The sequence below is a fragment of the Anguilla anguilla genome, chromosome 1 (assembly GCF_013347855.1).
Source record: "Anguilla anguilla isolate fAngAng1 chromosome 1, fAngAng1.pri, whole genome shotgun sequence".
NCBI lineage: Eukaryota > Metazoa > Chordata > Actinopteri > Anguilliformes > Anguillidae > Anguilla > Anguilla anguilla.
Genome location: NC_049201.1, coordinates 33,748,609 through 33,766,456, shown reverse-complemented (window position 1 = coordinate 33,766,456; position 17,848 = coordinate 33,748,609). Strand labels below are relative to the sequence as shown.

Sequence of the window (17,848 nt, the reverse complement as noted above, 5' to 3'; positions counted from 1 at the left end):
TCAATGCTGCAGAAAATTTTTTGTACCCTTTTTGTACCCTTCCCCCAATCCTGTTTCGGAGGTCTACAGACAATTACTTCGACTTCATGGCTTGGTTTTTGCTCCGACATACACTGTCAACTGTGGGACCTTATAAAGACAGGTGTGTGCCTTTCCAAATCATGTCCAATCAATTTAATTTACCACAGGTAGACTCCAATCATGTTGTAGAAACAACTCAAGATCAATGGAAACAGGATACACCTGAGCTCAATTTTGAGCGTCACATCAAAGGGTCTGAATACTTATGTAAATGTGATATCAGTTTTTTATTTTTTATAAATTTGCAAAACTTTCTAAAAATCAGTTTTTGATTTGTCATTATGAGGTATTGTGTATAGATTGATGAGAATAAAAATGAATTTAATCAATTTTAATGAGGCAGTAACGTAACAAAATGCGGAAAAAGTGAAGGGGTCTGAATACTTTCCAAAGGCCCTGCACCACAGTACCATAAACTGAGTTCACCCACTTCAACAATGTGGCCAGTCGGGCTGCTCTACCTGTTGAGTAGCCTTGCGCTATCATCTCCAGTGGTGAATAGGACAAAGGATGACGGTGGATCGGATGTTTCACTGTGGACTACCTCCTCATGCACTGTAACCATGCCCCATTCGGTTGTTGCTCCATTTACAACAAACCATTGGATCACAGCAGGGTGTCTCGCTGGATTGTTTGAGTGTGATGACTTGTACCTGCGGCACGCACAGCGGCGGATAGGGACGGTGATCTCGGCCCAGTTTGCCTCATCAGTTGTGCACAGAAAGTCAGAGAACTGTTCCAGCAAAGAAGGTCTGGATGATTTTCCTACTTCTTCTATCAGGGAACATCCACCCCAATCCAGGTCCTGAACTGACACAGCTTGAAAATCCGGATGATCTTAAAAACTGCAATGGATTACGTTTCATTCACCTAAATGTTCGCAGTTTAATAAACAAAATAGACGCAATTCGTCTCTGGGCAAAGCTGACTGACTGCGACATTATAGTTTTGTCAGAAACGTGGCTGAAACCCTCGATTTAGAAAAATATGACACACATTGATGGATATAATATCTACAGGACAGATCGCGCTAACAAAGGAGGGGGAGTAGCGATCTATGTAAAAGTAACGTTGAACTGCTCCTGTGTCAAATCGATCAGTAAACCAAAGTGCTTCGAACTGTCTGTAATTAAGTTACATCTTCCTAATGGTGCTGATCTTACGGTAGTAGGATGCTATCGCCCACCATCGGCGTCAGATGAAGCTGTAGGACTGCTTTCAGACTTCCTACATACGTTTTCTGACAAGGAGTATGTTTTATTGGGAGATTTAAATTGGGACTGGCTCTCGAAGACCTCCAATTCACTTAAGGACATCTGCGACACTCTAAATCTGTCGCAACTAACTCTCCAACTCGGTTAAACTCCAAAAACATGGATAAGTCTACATTGCTTGATGTTATTCTCACAAATTCTCCACATAAATACTCTGCAGTTGGAATATTCAGTAATGATGTCAGTGATCACTGTACAGTTGCCTGTGTTAGAAACTGCAAACTACCCAAGACTAAGCCCCGTTTTATTTTTAAAAGAAATTATGAACATCTCAATGAACAAGCCTTTGCATGATTTGTATAATAGCGACTTGGACCTTGTTTGTGTAATGGCGGACGTTGACTTGGCGTGGAATTATTTTAAAACAACCTTTTTGGCCCTAATTAATAAGCATGCACCTCTGAGAAGATTTAGAGTTAGTGGTAAAGACAACCCATGGTTTAATAAAACCATCTCATCTTCTATTAGAGAGAGAGATAAGGCATGGGCCAAGGCTAAAAGAAGTAATGATGCCAGTGACTGGGTTCAGTATAGGGCATTAAGAAACGAATGCACAAAATTGATAAAAAATACAAAAAGTGATTACTACCTTCATTTAATAAATGAAAACCTTAATGATCCAAGTAAATTTTGGAAGTTGATTAAATCTTCATCAGGGTCTATGACACCCTTTGTTCTTCCTGATCTTTTAAAGGTAAATCAAAATGAAATAAAGGGTACGCATAACATAGCGGATGCATTTAATAAGCATTTTATTAATGCAGGCTTAGCCACTCTCTCAAATCTCCCTGTAGATGGTAAAGACAGTGTAGCCACCACCCTAAGTTGCCCGGGAAATAGTTTTAATTTTTCCCCTATTTCTCCCAAGTTTATAAAGCTCTATCGAGTCTTGATTGTAAAAAGTCTGCTGGTCCTGACCAAATTGAGCCTTATTTTTTTTCTTTAAATAGCAGCAGATCTGATTGCGGGACCCATTGCCTCCATTTTTAATCTTAGTCTAACCAGCGGTTTGATCCCCAGCTCCTGGAAGTCAGCATTTGTCCTTCCTTTATTAAAAGGAGGAGATCCCTCTGTTCTGGATAATTATCGCCCTATTTCCAGACTATCCGTTATAGCTAAAGTATTTGAATCCCTAGTAAACGAACAGCTAAAACATTTGTCTGATAATAACATTTTAAGTCAAACTCAGTCAGGTTTTAGACAAGGGCATAGCACTATAACTGCAGCCATATCAGTTACAAATGATATTATTACTGCTCTGGATGATAAAAAATCATGTGCTGCGCTTTTTATTGATCTATCCAAAGCGTTTGACTCAGTGGATATGGTCTTCTCCTGCAAAGACTCAATTGTATAGGATTTAGTAACCCTGTGCTGGGACCGATTTTATTTTCTGTTTATATAAATGATCTTGGGGTAGGATTAAATCCAGCAAAGGTACACCTTTATGCAGATGACACAATTATTTATACTATAGCACCATCTTTAAAAGTGGCAATGGATTCCCTACAGACTGCTTTTAATTTATTGCAGATGTCACTTGTTAATTTAAAATTGGTTTTAAATTCTAAAAAGACTAAATTTATGATTTTTTCACGTTCCCATTCATCACCCACTGACTGTACAGTTTTAACACTAGATGGTGCTCAGCTAGAGAGGGTTAGCTCTTACAAATATCTCGGCATCTGGATTGATGACAAGATGACCTTTAGCGTCCATATTGATAGCCTTCTAAAAAAGACTTCAACCAAAGTTAGTTTTTTATTTTCGTTTAAAAAAATGTTTTCCTTTTACTGCTAGAAAAAGATTAGTTCAAAGTACTTTTTTGTCAGTATTAGACTATGTTGATGAAATTTATATGCATGCATCTTCATCTCTGTTGAAAAAACTGGATGTAGTCTATCATGCTGCCCTGCGGTTTGTAACTTGTGCAAGTGTACATACACACCATTGTAACTTACATGAAATGGTTAAATGGACTTCATTGTATTCAAAGAGAAAAACCCATATGTTAATTTTTATTTTAAAAGCTTTACTGGGTAAACTACCGCAGTACATATCCGGCTTACTGAAATATTACTCCAGTAGCCATAACACTAGATCCTCAGAGAAAATTCTCCTCATGGTCCCAAGTATTCGAACAGAACTGGGTAAATCAGCCTTTTCCTTTCATGCCCCGCATGTCTGGAATGAGTTAATGCATTCTTAATCTGAAATCCTTACCCTCTCTTGACATGTTTAAAAATATGTTAAAATCAGTTTTTACTGAACAATATTATTGCTTTTAGCAACAAGTGCCTTTTAGCTCCTGATCCTTGTATGTCTGGTTTTTTTTTTTTGGTTTTTATTTGAAACTTTTATTTTCCTACTGCCATCTTGACCAGGACTCCCTGGCAGAAGAGATATTGTATCTCAATGGGACCTTCCTGGTTAAATAAAGGATAATAAATAAAATAAATAAATAAATGCCACTTTAATAAAGCTATGCTTGCCTTATAAACTGAATGATGTTATAAACTTAGTGTTTACAAGCTACTCCTTCCTATGCGCCAATGTTGCAAATATGGGTCAATGGAGCTTCCATTATGAATTAGCCTGCTAATGCTAACTTGGAAGCTGCTTAGTTATCATTAACTGTTAGCCTACTTCATTGAGTACTGGAGGAACATTACCCGATATGAAATGGGGGATGCAGAGAACAGAACCAATAAATGTTCTTTTAATGGCTTGCAGCCACAAATGTCAGCGCTTGAAAATATATATGTCCGGGTAACCAAACATAACAGCTGACCCAGGGTGTCCTAACTAAGCTTACTCCATCTGAGTAAGTGAAATCTAAATATCCCGGACTATGACCCCTCTATTATTTATATGAAATAATACTAGGATCCAGCTGGACACTGATTTGAACAGCTAGAGCAGCTTCCACTGAGTGAACCTATTATTATATTCCTATTGAGTAACCCACTCATACCCCCAAACCGCATACAAGACCAAAAGACTGATGGGTCCTCAGAGAAAAGGCACTGTAGGTACACTCGGTCAGTCTGTGGCTTCCAAATGGAAATGACTTTAAGAACATTTAGCGTATCTGACGACATCAGTGCGCGCAGCATTCTAGATCCTTGTCACACACAACCGGTGTAAAGATTTCCCCCCACCCCACCAGGTATAAAAGTAAGGGACGGCAATCGCTCACTCTTCTCCTGCACGGTCTTTGGTCTTTTCCTGCATGGTCACCCAAAGTGCATTATCCCTTGAGTGCTGTGGAACTCCTATGGGCCCACTTGAGTTCTCATAACTCTGTAATTAAAAAGCTTGCAGAAAGCCTAGGATTAACCGGGGGGGGGGGGGGGGGGGGCGTATATGCAAACCACGTTCTTTAGATGCACTGAAAAAGAGAAAACAGTTTATTTGCGTAACTTCTCCTGGTACCACTGTTCTCTCCAGGACCCAACAGCGACCACCAGAGGCCGCTACCTGCTTGAATGGGCGGACAGTAAGACTGAGCAAACTTCCCAGGCAATAGCAGTTTAGCTTATGGTGCATGTCCACTGCAACGTCAAACATCGCGTGTCGACGCGTCGCTTCACGTAGCCTGGCTGCTTGGGGGCGTGTCAAAAAAAAAAAATGTGGTGGGCGCTGGTGGGTGTTACGAAGACCTGCTGAAAATGTGTTCCCGTTCATGCAACGTGTATAAATATAGGAGCATCACAATATACTTTGTCTAATAAGCTTGCAAAGGAGTGGAATAACCAGAATAAAATTAACATTACTCTCCAAGTATAACTGACTTAATTTTTTTTTGTTTTATTAAGTTTTTGGGCTAGGGCTAGCGGAGCGCCATGTTAACAAGCTAGCTATCTATCATATATCAAACCGGATAATTCGCCGCCGATTTTAAATCCAGATAACATCCCAATATATCACAAACCCGCCATGGACCGCAACAAGAAGCTAGTAATAGCTGCTCTCTACCTCGTATAACACCGGGAATGCAGCTACAGAAATTATCCGTTTTTCCTCCATCCTCAAAATGCGCTGAACTTTTTTTAACGAACAAGATTTTGGCTAGCCGGCTGAAGAAACAGCAGCACAGCCTTCACCTGATTGGCTCAATGTAACGCGCTAGACGGACTAATTTGCATAAAGTTGAGCTCTGCTGATTAATAAATCATTTTATTAAACCCGTGTCTGTTTTGATGTTGCTAGAACGTGAGAATCTGAGTCAAAATAGCCTATCCAGAACTATATCCTTCCAGTTATTGTAAATCTTTGATTTCATTATTTGATCACAAATGTTTGTAATCTTGATTACTAATTGAAGTCTCAAATTTATGGCCGAATAATCTAGATAACTGTAATTTTATGAGACTGATTTTTGGCTGGACTGCAACAGCGGGGCCAGCCCTATAAACGCAAATGTCTGTGACTGAGTGATGAAGTTACACCACTGGTCGGCCAGTCCAGCCATATACTAGGTTCTGACCTGGTCTTTTTTAATTGTGCGGTTATACCACTACGCCTACATAAGTGGAACCCAACATGAGAATATACTGCAGCCTTACTCGGGCATAAGTGGTGGCCCGAGTAAGGCTACAGTTTATTGTAATTTCCCCGACACCACTAACAAACCGAGGAAAAAAAAGGAACACAGAGAATATTGATGTATGAGCAAAATGTCACACAAGAAGTCAATAGTACCAGGAGAAGTTACACAGATAGTTACACTCTTTTTCAGTGCATCTAAAGAACGTGGTTTGCATATATGCTGACCTTTGAGCCACGACACTGAAAAAGATTTTGCCTTTTGTTCAAGAGTCCACACACTGTCAGTCTTTTTTTCAAAATAAAGCAAGCTTTTAATTTCACAATCTGGAGTATACAAGTAAAAAGATACCATTTGCCGCAGGATTGGATAAGGCAAGCGATTACCATAGGCACAAAGCGAAATTGATTGAAATTCAATTGTATCTTCACCAACATCAACAGAAAACAGGTCAGCCTCACCCAGCACCAAGGCAGCAACGGGGATCTCACTGGCTCTCATATGAGATGCCCAATCTTCCTCTCGGGACATGAAGCTGGAGGTTGATTTCCTGGCAAACTCCAGAAGGCTGTCCAGGACCTTTTTATTCAGATCATCCTGCACTGACTGTTTGAGACATATAAATTAAACACTCGGCAAACAAATATATATTCCAAAGTAAACACATCTAATACAGCTTCAGGTATCATTCTTGCTCTCTAGGTGGAAAAACAAGGAGACACAGGTGAAGCAGGTGGGCACCACTCTTATGCTGTTAGCTCCCCCTTGTAGAAAATCTGCAGCCAGCTGTAAGTGAGTTTGTGTGAGTGAGTGAGTTACAAGCCAGGTTCATGAGGTGCTTTGCATCTAAAAAATTCTGACTGCAGGTAAAAATATCTTGGAATATACACAGCATGCAATTCAACTTATAAATGTTCTTAGGGTCCTGAAGCAAAAACTGCAAAAATAAAAAAGAAAGCCAGAATTGAAAATGTTCAATTTAAAAATATTTTATTATGACATGGACAAGCTTCGGCTTCTATAAAAATATGTATCGATAAAAAAATATTTATAACAGAATTTAAGCGCTGGATATTCTTTACTTTCAAGAGGTTAACAGCAGCCTTCACAGGCAAAGGCTCAAAGAAAAACAGCCTTCCACTGCCAGTCCCTCCAACTCAATTATCACAGTGTTTAACGCACTGAAAAAAGTTCCATTGCATAAAATTACTATTTCTTGCACCTATATTTTAAAAAGTTTTCTCCATTGAACTGGTTTCATTCATTTGAACCTCAAAATCTTCAATTCTTTCAAAAATATAAAAGGTGTAAAAAACAATTATTCATAATTTTAGGTTTATCCAAAAAACTTTTTTTTCCCCCCCAGTGTGTAATCCTTTAGTACTCAGTACACCTTAATTAGGGGATTTGCAATGGCAAAATGCCGGGGTTTGCAACCAAAACAAAGTGTTGCACGACTGGCGCAGAGCGTACAGGCAGGCCAGCAGAGCTCAGGGTTCCGACACCTTTAACATCCAACCTTTTTTGGCTGGACCGCAACAGTGGGGCCAGCCCTATAAATGCGAATGTCTGTGACTGAGTGATGAAGTTACACCATTGGTTGGCCGGTTCGGTCCAGCCATATACTAGGTTTTGACCTGGTCTTGTGTAAAGGTATTCAATAGCTGAACTGGATTACTTCTTTTGATAATATAGTATTTAACCCTGCTTCCAACAAAAGGTATCTTTATTAAATTAATTTGTTAGGTTTCAGATAATTCCTCTATCTGGCGTGGCGTGTCATTAAACCAACAGCAACCTGACATTTGCTCCCAGTGTCATATTCAACAGCAGTTTAACAGCCTTTGCGAATCTGCCAAATTAAAATACGTTTGAAGACTACAGAGCCTGTTAAAGTGCTTTCACGAGTGCTTACCTCTGTTTCGGACTTCATGTCTTCCCATAGCTCCTGACAGAGAAGGAAACGCTGTTTGCCATTCTCGCAATCATCACTGCCATTGATGAAATAGTCCTCTGAAAAGTCAAAGAAAATTGCAATTATGCTAAAAATGAATGGATAGTATTTTTAAAACTGAAATGAACACAACAGATAGAATCAAGTGAGAGCAATAGGCTAGTCTGTGCACACACAGACAGACACAAACACACACAGTATACATACGTTTACGTACATATTGGGATGGCAGCTATGCCCCATACCTATACAGCAATGAGAGTTTGGCACTTTTCAGGGTTCCCCACTGAAATAACCACAAGAGCCACAGACTCTCAGCCGTTAAAAACATGAATTTCTGTACATTCTGACCCCATTTCAACAGACAGAACTCATAAACTTCACATGTCCACACAATAAAGCCCCAAACTAAGGGGATTCTGCATTTTCACCACACCAGGATTTCTTCTTCTCCTTTCTATCAGAAATGCTCCTAGCCCACAAAGAACGTCTCCCCATTGGTCATTTTACATACACCAGCCAATCAAAATGTCACACATACATGTAAAATGGGCATATCTGATTACCCAAGAAAATTTACAGTCTCTACAGCTTGTCAGTTTGTGGCTCAATGGTAACGTTACGGTCTATGGATTGTTGAGTCACATGTTCAAATCCCACCTGGAGCAAATTTCTTATACATGCTTATTTGCTCACTACTAATTGTCTATTATTACTCAACTATTGCTTTTGCACCACATCTACCCGCATCTGTGATGCCTGGGTACCTTCAAAAATAGCTGTGTGTAATACCACACCTGTTGTTTACGGCATTGTTGCCCTTTTAGTACAGTTTGGCTTGATTGACAATTCATTTATTCAGTAGGTGAGAGTATAAGCTTTCTAACAATATACAACATGTCTAATTTTGCTTTTGGAATAGCGCTTCAGCCTATATCTCAGCGTACCCAAAAGTTCTCATCATCCCATTCACTTACGCATTCACTCTGTGGTAGCAGTAAAATATGCTGCATATAATGAAACGTTGTTTACGATTTTTCGTAATTTCTTGGAAAATACTATTATTATTGAGGACTCCTGGGCATAGCTAAGCCATATGTTTGCTGAAAGACCTAGCTGACATCGTTTTCTGATGTAAGACAGAAGCAGATAGAAATAGAGTAAATCAATGATATAGCCTGTCTATTGAAAACAGATAAGTTTTCATCATTGCTATGTAAGTATTACTGCTCAAAATATTTATACCAGTTTATACCTTGTTAACACCTTCTGCTATCTAGCTGTTACCATGTGATGTAGCTTGATTGAGCATGCTAAGTGAGGAGTTTTAATTAATCTATTTCCATTCATTAGGTTTTGTTTTCATCATGGGAAAAAGGGGTCCTAACAAATATTTTTTGTTGACGAAATTAACGCCGTCTGATAAGTAGGATATTTTTATTGCTGTGAAGCGGCATGGAGACGTCGTATAAATATTGGTAATTTTGGATAAGCAGTTAGCCTCTTGTCAAAACTTCCCGTCTTTGGTCACCTAGTGTGCTGCCGACGTCACTTGGCACTACTCACGCTATACTGCTCATCACTAGAACCGCCGGGTCAACTGACCCCTTGTGCAGTAAAATGGGATGTATTTTGTTAATGTTTATTCCACGTCTGTCATTCCTTGACTTTTTCTAAAAACTTGCGATTCAACTATCTATGCAAATAGAATTCTAAAACACTCAGAAGACTGTTTTTAGGAGGTTTTTTTAGGTGTTGAGAAGTCTTTTTTTTGGAGGGGGGTCATAGGGAATGTTTTCAATTATGTCTGCTTATGATATGGTAAAAGGTTTGTTTCTATCTGCATATGACATGGTAAATGCAGCTTGAGCAAATAGGGCTATATTTCCATTTTATTCCCGTTATTTCCCATGAATTCCCATAAATTCCCATAAATTCCTATGGAAAGTTTCCATCCTTTCAATATTCCCGGAATTTTGCAACCCTATGCCCCACCAAGTCGTAACTTGAGGGAATGGCATACCTGTCAACCCAATGCACTCACTACATGGTCAAAAGTATGCGAACAACCTGACATTCAACATCTCACCCAGAATATTATGGACATTAATATAGAGTTGGTCAACCCTTTCGGCTTTATACTAGATGTTAGAGCACAGCTGCAGGGATGTGCTTCCATTCAGTCAGAAGAGCATTAATATTATTGAAGCTACTCTGGCGGTGCAACACCTTACCAAGACACTTTATGTTGGTTTTTCTTTTAATTTGTCAACAGTCTGTACAGTGATTAAGGGTTTCATTTGGTGCTGCCGCCATGAGAGATCTTCCTGGCAGAGGCAAATTTGCATATATTGTTTTTTTTTTCCCACAGGAACTAGGGTAAACGTCCCTATTAAGCCCACCAAATCCGCTTTTCAGACATTTTTAATGCATACTGCCCCAATTTACGAGAACATTTTAGTTAAAATGAAAGTCTAATCTCTCATTTGAAGTGTCAATAATTCATTTATACCAATTTCTAATGTTTTTATTGTTTAATTTGTCAAAAGTCTGGCATGGGCTTAATGGGTACCGAATGTACCCTTTAAGCCCATGGGTGTTCCAAATAAGCCCACTTCATGATTTGTTGATAAATAAATATATATTTAAAAAATCTTAACAATACAAACTTGTTCTATTCAAATCTGTAATCTCTTAGCTCTCAATAGCTATTTTCATTTTGTCTCCACTATCCACTATTTTGTCTCCTATCCTATGACCTGTAAATGGCATTTGAAATAGGCATGACCAGCCTTTTTGCTGTGTTGTCAACACAGAAAAAGCAAAACTTACAACTTACATGTCTTCTTTGGAATGTAGCCAAAAAACTATTTACGAACAAAATCAAAACTATAGTGGAAATTGCTCTTCAATACTTCATCTTTCAATATGTGTTGTCATTTTGTCTGTATCTCTATCCTATGGTGTGCTGTTGGCATTTGAAATATGCAAATTTGCAAACCAGAGTTTTGAACGAAGCACATACTGGTAAAAACATTGGCGTGTTACTGCGTGACACCTGCTCAGAATGGAGCATCTCCGACAAAAATCCTATAACGGATAACGGCAGGAACATGATCATAGCCGGTGTAGAAGCTCAGTTCACACCTCACATTACGTGCTTCGCGCATACTCTCAACATAGTCTCACATAAGGGTTTGGGGGAGAGTAGTGCTTCACGGTTGTTGGGGAGAGTGCGAAGAATTGTCTCATTTTTCCACTGCAGCCCCACGGCGTGTAACATCCTACAGGATAAACAAAAGCTGTTGGACTTGCCACAACACAAATTGACCCAAGACGTGATCACCAGGTGGAACAGTTCATATGAGATGCTTGACCGTTTTTTGGAACAACAGGCAGCTATAATGGCAACTCTGATGTCAAAGGATCTGCGAAAGGGGGCAACGGATGTAAACACACTGAGCGAGAGTGATATAACCAATGTGGAGGACATTGTTAAATTGATAGGTCCTGTCAAAATAGCAACAACGGTGATGTGCGAGGAAGACCAGCCAACCAGCTCAGACATTGCTCCTCTTCAAGCAAAACTGCTGAAACACTTACAGGCATGCGAAGACGACTCGCCCCTGGTTACAGAGATGAAGAGTGTGCTGAGCGATGATCTCTCCGCACGCTACATTGGCACCTGTGACGCTCTGAACATAGGTAATTTGATCATTTTGTGCGTGTTTTAAAATCAGTGTTGGTTAATGTTTTAGGTTATTACACTATTAATAACGAATACGATACTCTTGTTCTTTAAACAGCATCCGCGTTAGATCCACGTTTTAAAGAACTGCCCTTCCTGGAAAAAGAGGACCGAGAATGTGTATACGCAAAACTTGCTCTCGAGGCTGCAGAGTGCCCGCCGGTAATAAATAATGAGCCAAGTTTCGCCCCCCATATCACCTATTAGATTATCATGTTCATTTTATATCTGGCAACTTTATCTATGCAGAGCTAATTTGTAAAATGATAAGTGGCATATGTAATTTTAATGCAATTTTACCGCCACTTGCTGGCGCCACATTCACTACTAAAGTTGAACCCTATTTCCGTCACGTTGAGCTGAAAGGGATAGTATTTATTTTTAACAGTTTATCGGTATTACAATTTGTGTGTGCAGTGTTACACTTCAGACATTTAACAGAGTTCACACATTCTTATATACATAGATGCCAGGGGAAAGGCAGGAGGCAGAAGAGGGAAGTTCACAGTTGTCAGGAACCAAGGAAGAGACCACAGGTGTGCTTTTAAAATAAATATTAAGTGGTGTGAATAAAAGGTTGTTGTTTTGTGTTAATCAGAACTGAGAAACATGACAATATTGAAATTCATTTCTTGTCAAATAATGCAGCTCCAGATGAGTCACCTCCTTCAAAAAAGACAGCCTTGGATGCACTGTTTGGGGATTCCTTCATCCAAAGACAAAGAAAGTCCTCCAGGGAGTCGCCCAGAGAACAAGTGACGAGGTACCGAGCGAAAGATGCATTGCCTTTGACCGAAAACGCCATGAATTAGTGGAGATCAAACGAGAGAGCTACCACTACTTTCAACTCTAGCCAAACGATACCTGTGCATCCCAGGCACCAGTGTGCCATCAGAGCGAGTTTTTAGTACTGCTGGTGACATACTGAATGCACAGAGAAGTGTTCTGTGGTCAGATCATGAGGACCAGTTGATATTTTTGCAAAAAAATCAGAAGTAGTCAGCAATGAATTCTGTTATGGTGATTTTGAGATTGCTGAATTTGCGGATGTGCTTATCTCCAGTCATTACGTCAGACACATAGGCTACCTATTCCAATCCATTGCTCAACTTAGCAGAGAATGCACATTTCAGAGCGCCTCAGAGACAGATAGAATAATACACATTTCAAATAATAGATAGGACATTGAGAAAAAATGAAACAAAAGACGAAATATCAACTCGCGATCTGAGCGCTGCTCGCAAAGTAGCCAATCGTATTATTTATTTAGACACTGGCATATAAGAACATTTTCGGATACGCTGACCGATAAAACGGTATTGAAAAAGCAAAATCAGACATGTTATACATCGTTAGAAAGCTTATACTCTCACCTACTGAATAAATGAATTGTCAATCAAGCCAAATTGTACTAGAAATGGCGACAATGCCGTAAGCAACAGGTGTGGTATTATGCACAGCTATTTTTAGAGGTAGCCGACCCAGGCGTCACAAATGCACGTATATTTCACAAACGGATTGTCCAAGACAATATATGACCACACAGTCGCAAAAGGGACATCTCTACGCGTAAAACCAATGGTAAGATTGTATATTTATTCAATGTTTAGCCCCAGATATTGACTGTAGAATGACATGGTATAATTTTTTTTTAAACTTTGTCTCGTTTATTTCGTTATTCAGCGAGCAGCGTTTTCACTGCTGTATTGGCATATTTTAGGGCTAATGTCTGGTATCTTGTTGCTACGGAATATCACATTACATTACAGGCATTTGGCAGACGCTCTTATCCAGAGCGACGTACAACAAAGTGTATAACCATAACCAGGAACAAGTGTGTCGAAAACCCTAGAGGGCAGTAGCCTACCGTTCCAAGTGCAGGGAACAACCGCATAGTTCAACTTGGACCCTGTAGGTTAAACTGATTAACACTAACACAAACAAGAACAGAAACAACGCAGTCTATGCAAAAATACAAGCAATAGTTAAGACGAGTGCATTAACTAAGTCACCTACGAAACAGCTAACTAGTTACAACCCTAAGCTTACAGTCAATTTAGAGATTAAATTGAGAATACGATTTCTCTCAGCATAATGACGGATTTAAAGATTACATTACATTACAGCGACTTACACAACTTTTTTACATAGCATTTTACATTGTATCCATTTATACAGCTGGATATATACTGAAGCAATTTCGGTTAAGTACTTTGCTCAAGGGTACAACGGCAGTGTCCTACCCGGAAATCCTGCGACCTTTCGGTTACAAGCCCAGTTCCTTATCCACTGTGCTACACTCCGAACTCACCCGATATTGTCTTCAAATGGATCCATGCCAAAGAAAAGTAATGATTCATCCTCTCAAAGCTTTTACTAACAAACCTTTAGTAGTAAAAAACGAAAGATCAACTTGCCATGCATGCTACCTGCTTCCTACGCTCATTATTTATTTAGACATTGGCAGAGTACAGCATAAATTGCGTCTTTTGTTTATATTCAATATTAGTAATTGCAGCGAGAAACTGCAGCTGTAGACACAAGATAGTTTATGTTATGGCAGCAACGAAACGGACTACATATGTATTACCGTCATTGTTTTATTATACCATCGTGTTTTCGTGCGTTTGCACAGGAACGCAAAACCTACCAATAAAATGGTTTAGCTATTTGTCAGCATAATGACAGACTAAACCGACGTTCAGACCCTCCCCTCACTAATAAAAACTAGAACCTACAGTGTCGGATTACTTGCGTCGCCATGGATGTCGCTTGCCGTAAAGAAGTTTACTAGATGTCGTAACGCTTATATTTGGAGCTCCAGCTCTTCCGCACCCCACCTAATAAAAAGGTCCAAATGGCGGGCAAACCATATGGTGGACATAGGTGGTCCCAAAGTTGTAGAGCACATTCAGATGCATCGGTCGATTAAGTTTTGTGTTGATCTGACTTACGGTGTGGGAGTTATGGCCTTTTAAACAGGATCCTTTTGTTATAGCGCCACCATCTGGCCGACATAGGTGATGTGTAGTGCCTGAGTAGTGGGGGGCCATAGGAACCCACCCACCAAATTTGGTTGGTGTACAACTTATGGTTGCTGAGCCTCAGACATTTTAGTGGAGAAAACTTCCACACCCCAACGAAAAGGTCAAAATGGCGGGCAAACAATATGGCGGACATAGGTGGGGCCAATAGCAAAGTTGTAGAGCACGTTCAGATGCATAGGTCGATGAAGTTTTGTGTTGATCTAACGTATGGTGTCGGAGTTATGACCTTAAACGCATAACCCTTTGTTATAACGCCACCATCTGGCCGACATAGGTGATTTTTAGTGCCTGAGTAGTGGGAGGCCATAGGAACCCACCTGCCAAATTTGGTTGCTCTAGGACTTATGGTTGCTGAGCCTCAGACACTTTTAGCAGAGAAAAATAAGAATAATAATCCTAACAAATACAATAGGGTTCCACCAGCTTCGCTGCTTGGACCCCTAATAATCCGAATAGATACAATAGGTTCCACCAGCTTCGCTGCTTGGACCCCTAATAATCCTAACAGATACAATAGGGTTCCACCAGCTTCGCTGCTTGGACCCCTAATAATCCTAACAAATACAATAGGGTTTCACCAGCTTCGCTGCTTGGACCCCTAATAATAATAATAATAATCCGAACAGATACAATAGGGTTCCACCAGCTTCGCTGCTTGGACCCCTAATAATAATAATAATCCTAACAGATACAATAGGGTTCCACCAGCTTCGCTGCTTGGACCCCTAATAATAATAATAATCCTAACAGATACAATAGGGTTCCACCAGCTTTGCTGCTTGGACCCCTAATAATCCTAACAGATACAATAGGGTTCCACCAGCTTCGCTGCTTGGACCCATAATAATCCTAACAATTACAATAGGGTTCCACCAGCTTCGCTGCTTGGACCCCTAATAATCCTAACAGATACAATAGGGTTCCACCAGCTTCGCTGCTTGGACCCCTAATAAGAAGAATTTCAAAACACAGGTCCAAGTTACATGACATAGCCTAATTTCGGGAAACACTGAGTAACACTGCTCTGAAATACAGCTCGATTAATTTTTGTGAGCGAAGATAGCCAATGTTGTTTATTGTATCTAGGCCTCATTTTGTTATCAATACTTCCACGGCCTAGATTTAGTTACATTTTAACGACTTCGAGATAGTGGTTTGTATGCGTGAGTATCCTGGCATTTACATTAAAAACGTGTTGTTTTTTTTTTGTTGTTGTTGTTTTTTTTACATTCCTTCAAACAGGATCAGGGAGATCAAGACAAAAATCATATAATAGCACTGCTTTTCGGGTTCGCACAATAGGTGTTTGGTTTGCAGCTAGATCAGGCAGACACCATAATAAGGTTATCTCAAACTCACCAGCATCTAAAGTCCTCTTCTTTTTCTTGATACTTGGCTTGAACACAAAGCAACCCTGTAAACAATATACTTAGATGACCAAACAGCAAAAACAAAAATACGTAGCGTGCACCGCTCGTTGTATTATTGATTTCCACACTGACAAGCTAATACCAGCAGCAACCTAGGAAGTGAAAAGACTAAACGAATTCGTTTGCTAATGTTACACGACTACTAGCAGCCCTCCAACAAACAGGCAGTTGACAAGCGAGATGACTATAAAGTCCAATAACCGTATACATATTGTATTCTTTATCCGTTAAGCGATTTGCGTTTCTGGGTTGAGTTCAGAATAGTATGCTTATATGTTAGCTAGGCTAAATTACGTAGCTAAGTCACTACCTCGGATAATTTTATCTAACTAGCTAGCAACCAAAGAGTACAACATTACCTTTGATATGGAAGCAGTAATAGCAGCCATCTGTCGCTCCTTTACACTTTATAGTTATATAAATTGTATAAACTTGAAATGGCTATTGCTGGCCAGCCAATAATCCTAGTCATGCCGGGCAAATCCACCAATACCCCACGGCGTCTTGTCGTACCTTTCCCGCGGTTTCTACGTAAGCAAACGACAATTCCATTGGACTGCCTGGTGCCGACACAGAGTTCAGTGCGGTGTGAAGCTAATGACTGAAAATTTCAAAATAAAACTCCCAACGATAAAACTATTGTTACAGTGACAGTCCGTATGGGGTCCCTCGGCAATATTTTTTCCCCATACGGATTTCGTTTTCTGAAGAAAATAAGGTCTGTATGGTCGAGATAAATTTCACCAATTATTTTTAAAAAACACATAATGGCATCTAAATTCACGGTTGACACATTAATGGATGTAATGTATCTCGTAGAAACAAGCGTGAAACGATTAGGCTTTCGTTAAGCACCTTATTTTCGACAGAAAACGAGAAAAAAAGCATTGGAAATGGAAACACACGGCGGAAGAAACTTCCCAGTTGGCCTACAAAAATACGTCATCTATGACACTAAAGAGCAGAAACGTCTGGTTCCAGAAGTAGAAATACCATTCATATTTGCCATCTAATTTGATTCGTCAGACATTATATATTAACCGCAAAAGGTAGACTTACCATAAGCTACGAGATTGTGAAACGATGTCATATGCTCCTTTATAAGCCATAAATTGGACCGATTTCAACATCGTTTATAAGAAATCGTGTTTTAATCACGACTTTCCGTTAAAGTACTACGCTACCCACAATCCTAAAGAGAGATGAGAACCACTCCGAAGTTGCTATGGAAACTAGAATTATTTCTACAGCCTGTGAGCTCCGTGGAGCTGGCAATTGTTGCTGGCAACAATTGGAGACTTTTGGTTAGAGGATTTCAAACTAAAAGCTCGGTAAATGCAATAATTTCTTAAGTGCGATTTTGTCGTTCTTCTTCTTGTAACTAATACAATTGGATATAATTACATATTATATACTCATATTTAAACCCACACCTTTGACATTACGTAGTCCTTTCTGTAAAATCACATTCCTAACAATTGTTGCTGGTGTTTAAGCGTAGCCCGGCCATGCATTACTATACACTGTCAGTTCAGTACTGGCTCATTTGCATACCAGATTACTGCTAAAACTAAAAATTGTTACCAAATGAAAGGGGGTATAGATTTACTCTATAGACCGATACCTATAACATTACGTAGTTATTTCTGTGAAATCATGTTCCTAGCTATTGTTGCTGGTGTTTTAGTGTAGCCCGGCCATGCATATCTATACACTGTCAGTTAAGTACTGGCTCATTGGTTACCAGATTACTGCCAAAACCAAA

The 17,848-nt window shown here is 39.7% G+C and overlaps 1 protein-coding gene across 4 annotated transcripts in view; it reads right to left on the bottom strand.

Moving 5' to 3' along the window:
- Window positions 1–16,954, bottom strand: part of orc3 (origin recognition complex, subunit 3) — a 73,480-nt gene extending 56,526 nt beyond the window's left edge. The window contains exons 1-4 of one of the 4 annotated variants that reach the window (XM_035431130.1): window positions 16,443–16,954; window positions 16,013–16,067; window positions 7,820–7,917; window positions 6,366–6,510 (exon numbers count right to left, since the gene is read on the bottom strand). In XM_035431130.1, the coding sequence (XP_035287021.1) occupies window positions 6,366–6,510; window positions 7,820–7,917; window positions 16,013–16,067; window positions 16,443–16,472 (328 nt within the window). In that variant the 5' untranslated portion in view covers window positions 16,473–16,954. Of the gene's footprint in view, window positions 1–3,891; window positions 3,894–4,554; window positions 4,704–6,365; window positions 6,511–7,819; window positions 7,918–16,012; window positions 16,068–16,442 lie in introns of those variants that run through there. The other 3 variants (XM_035431123.1, XM_035431137.1, XM_035431148.1) reach the window with 3 other exon arrangements.
- Between the last annotated feature and the right edge of the window lie 894 nt (window positions 16,955–17,848).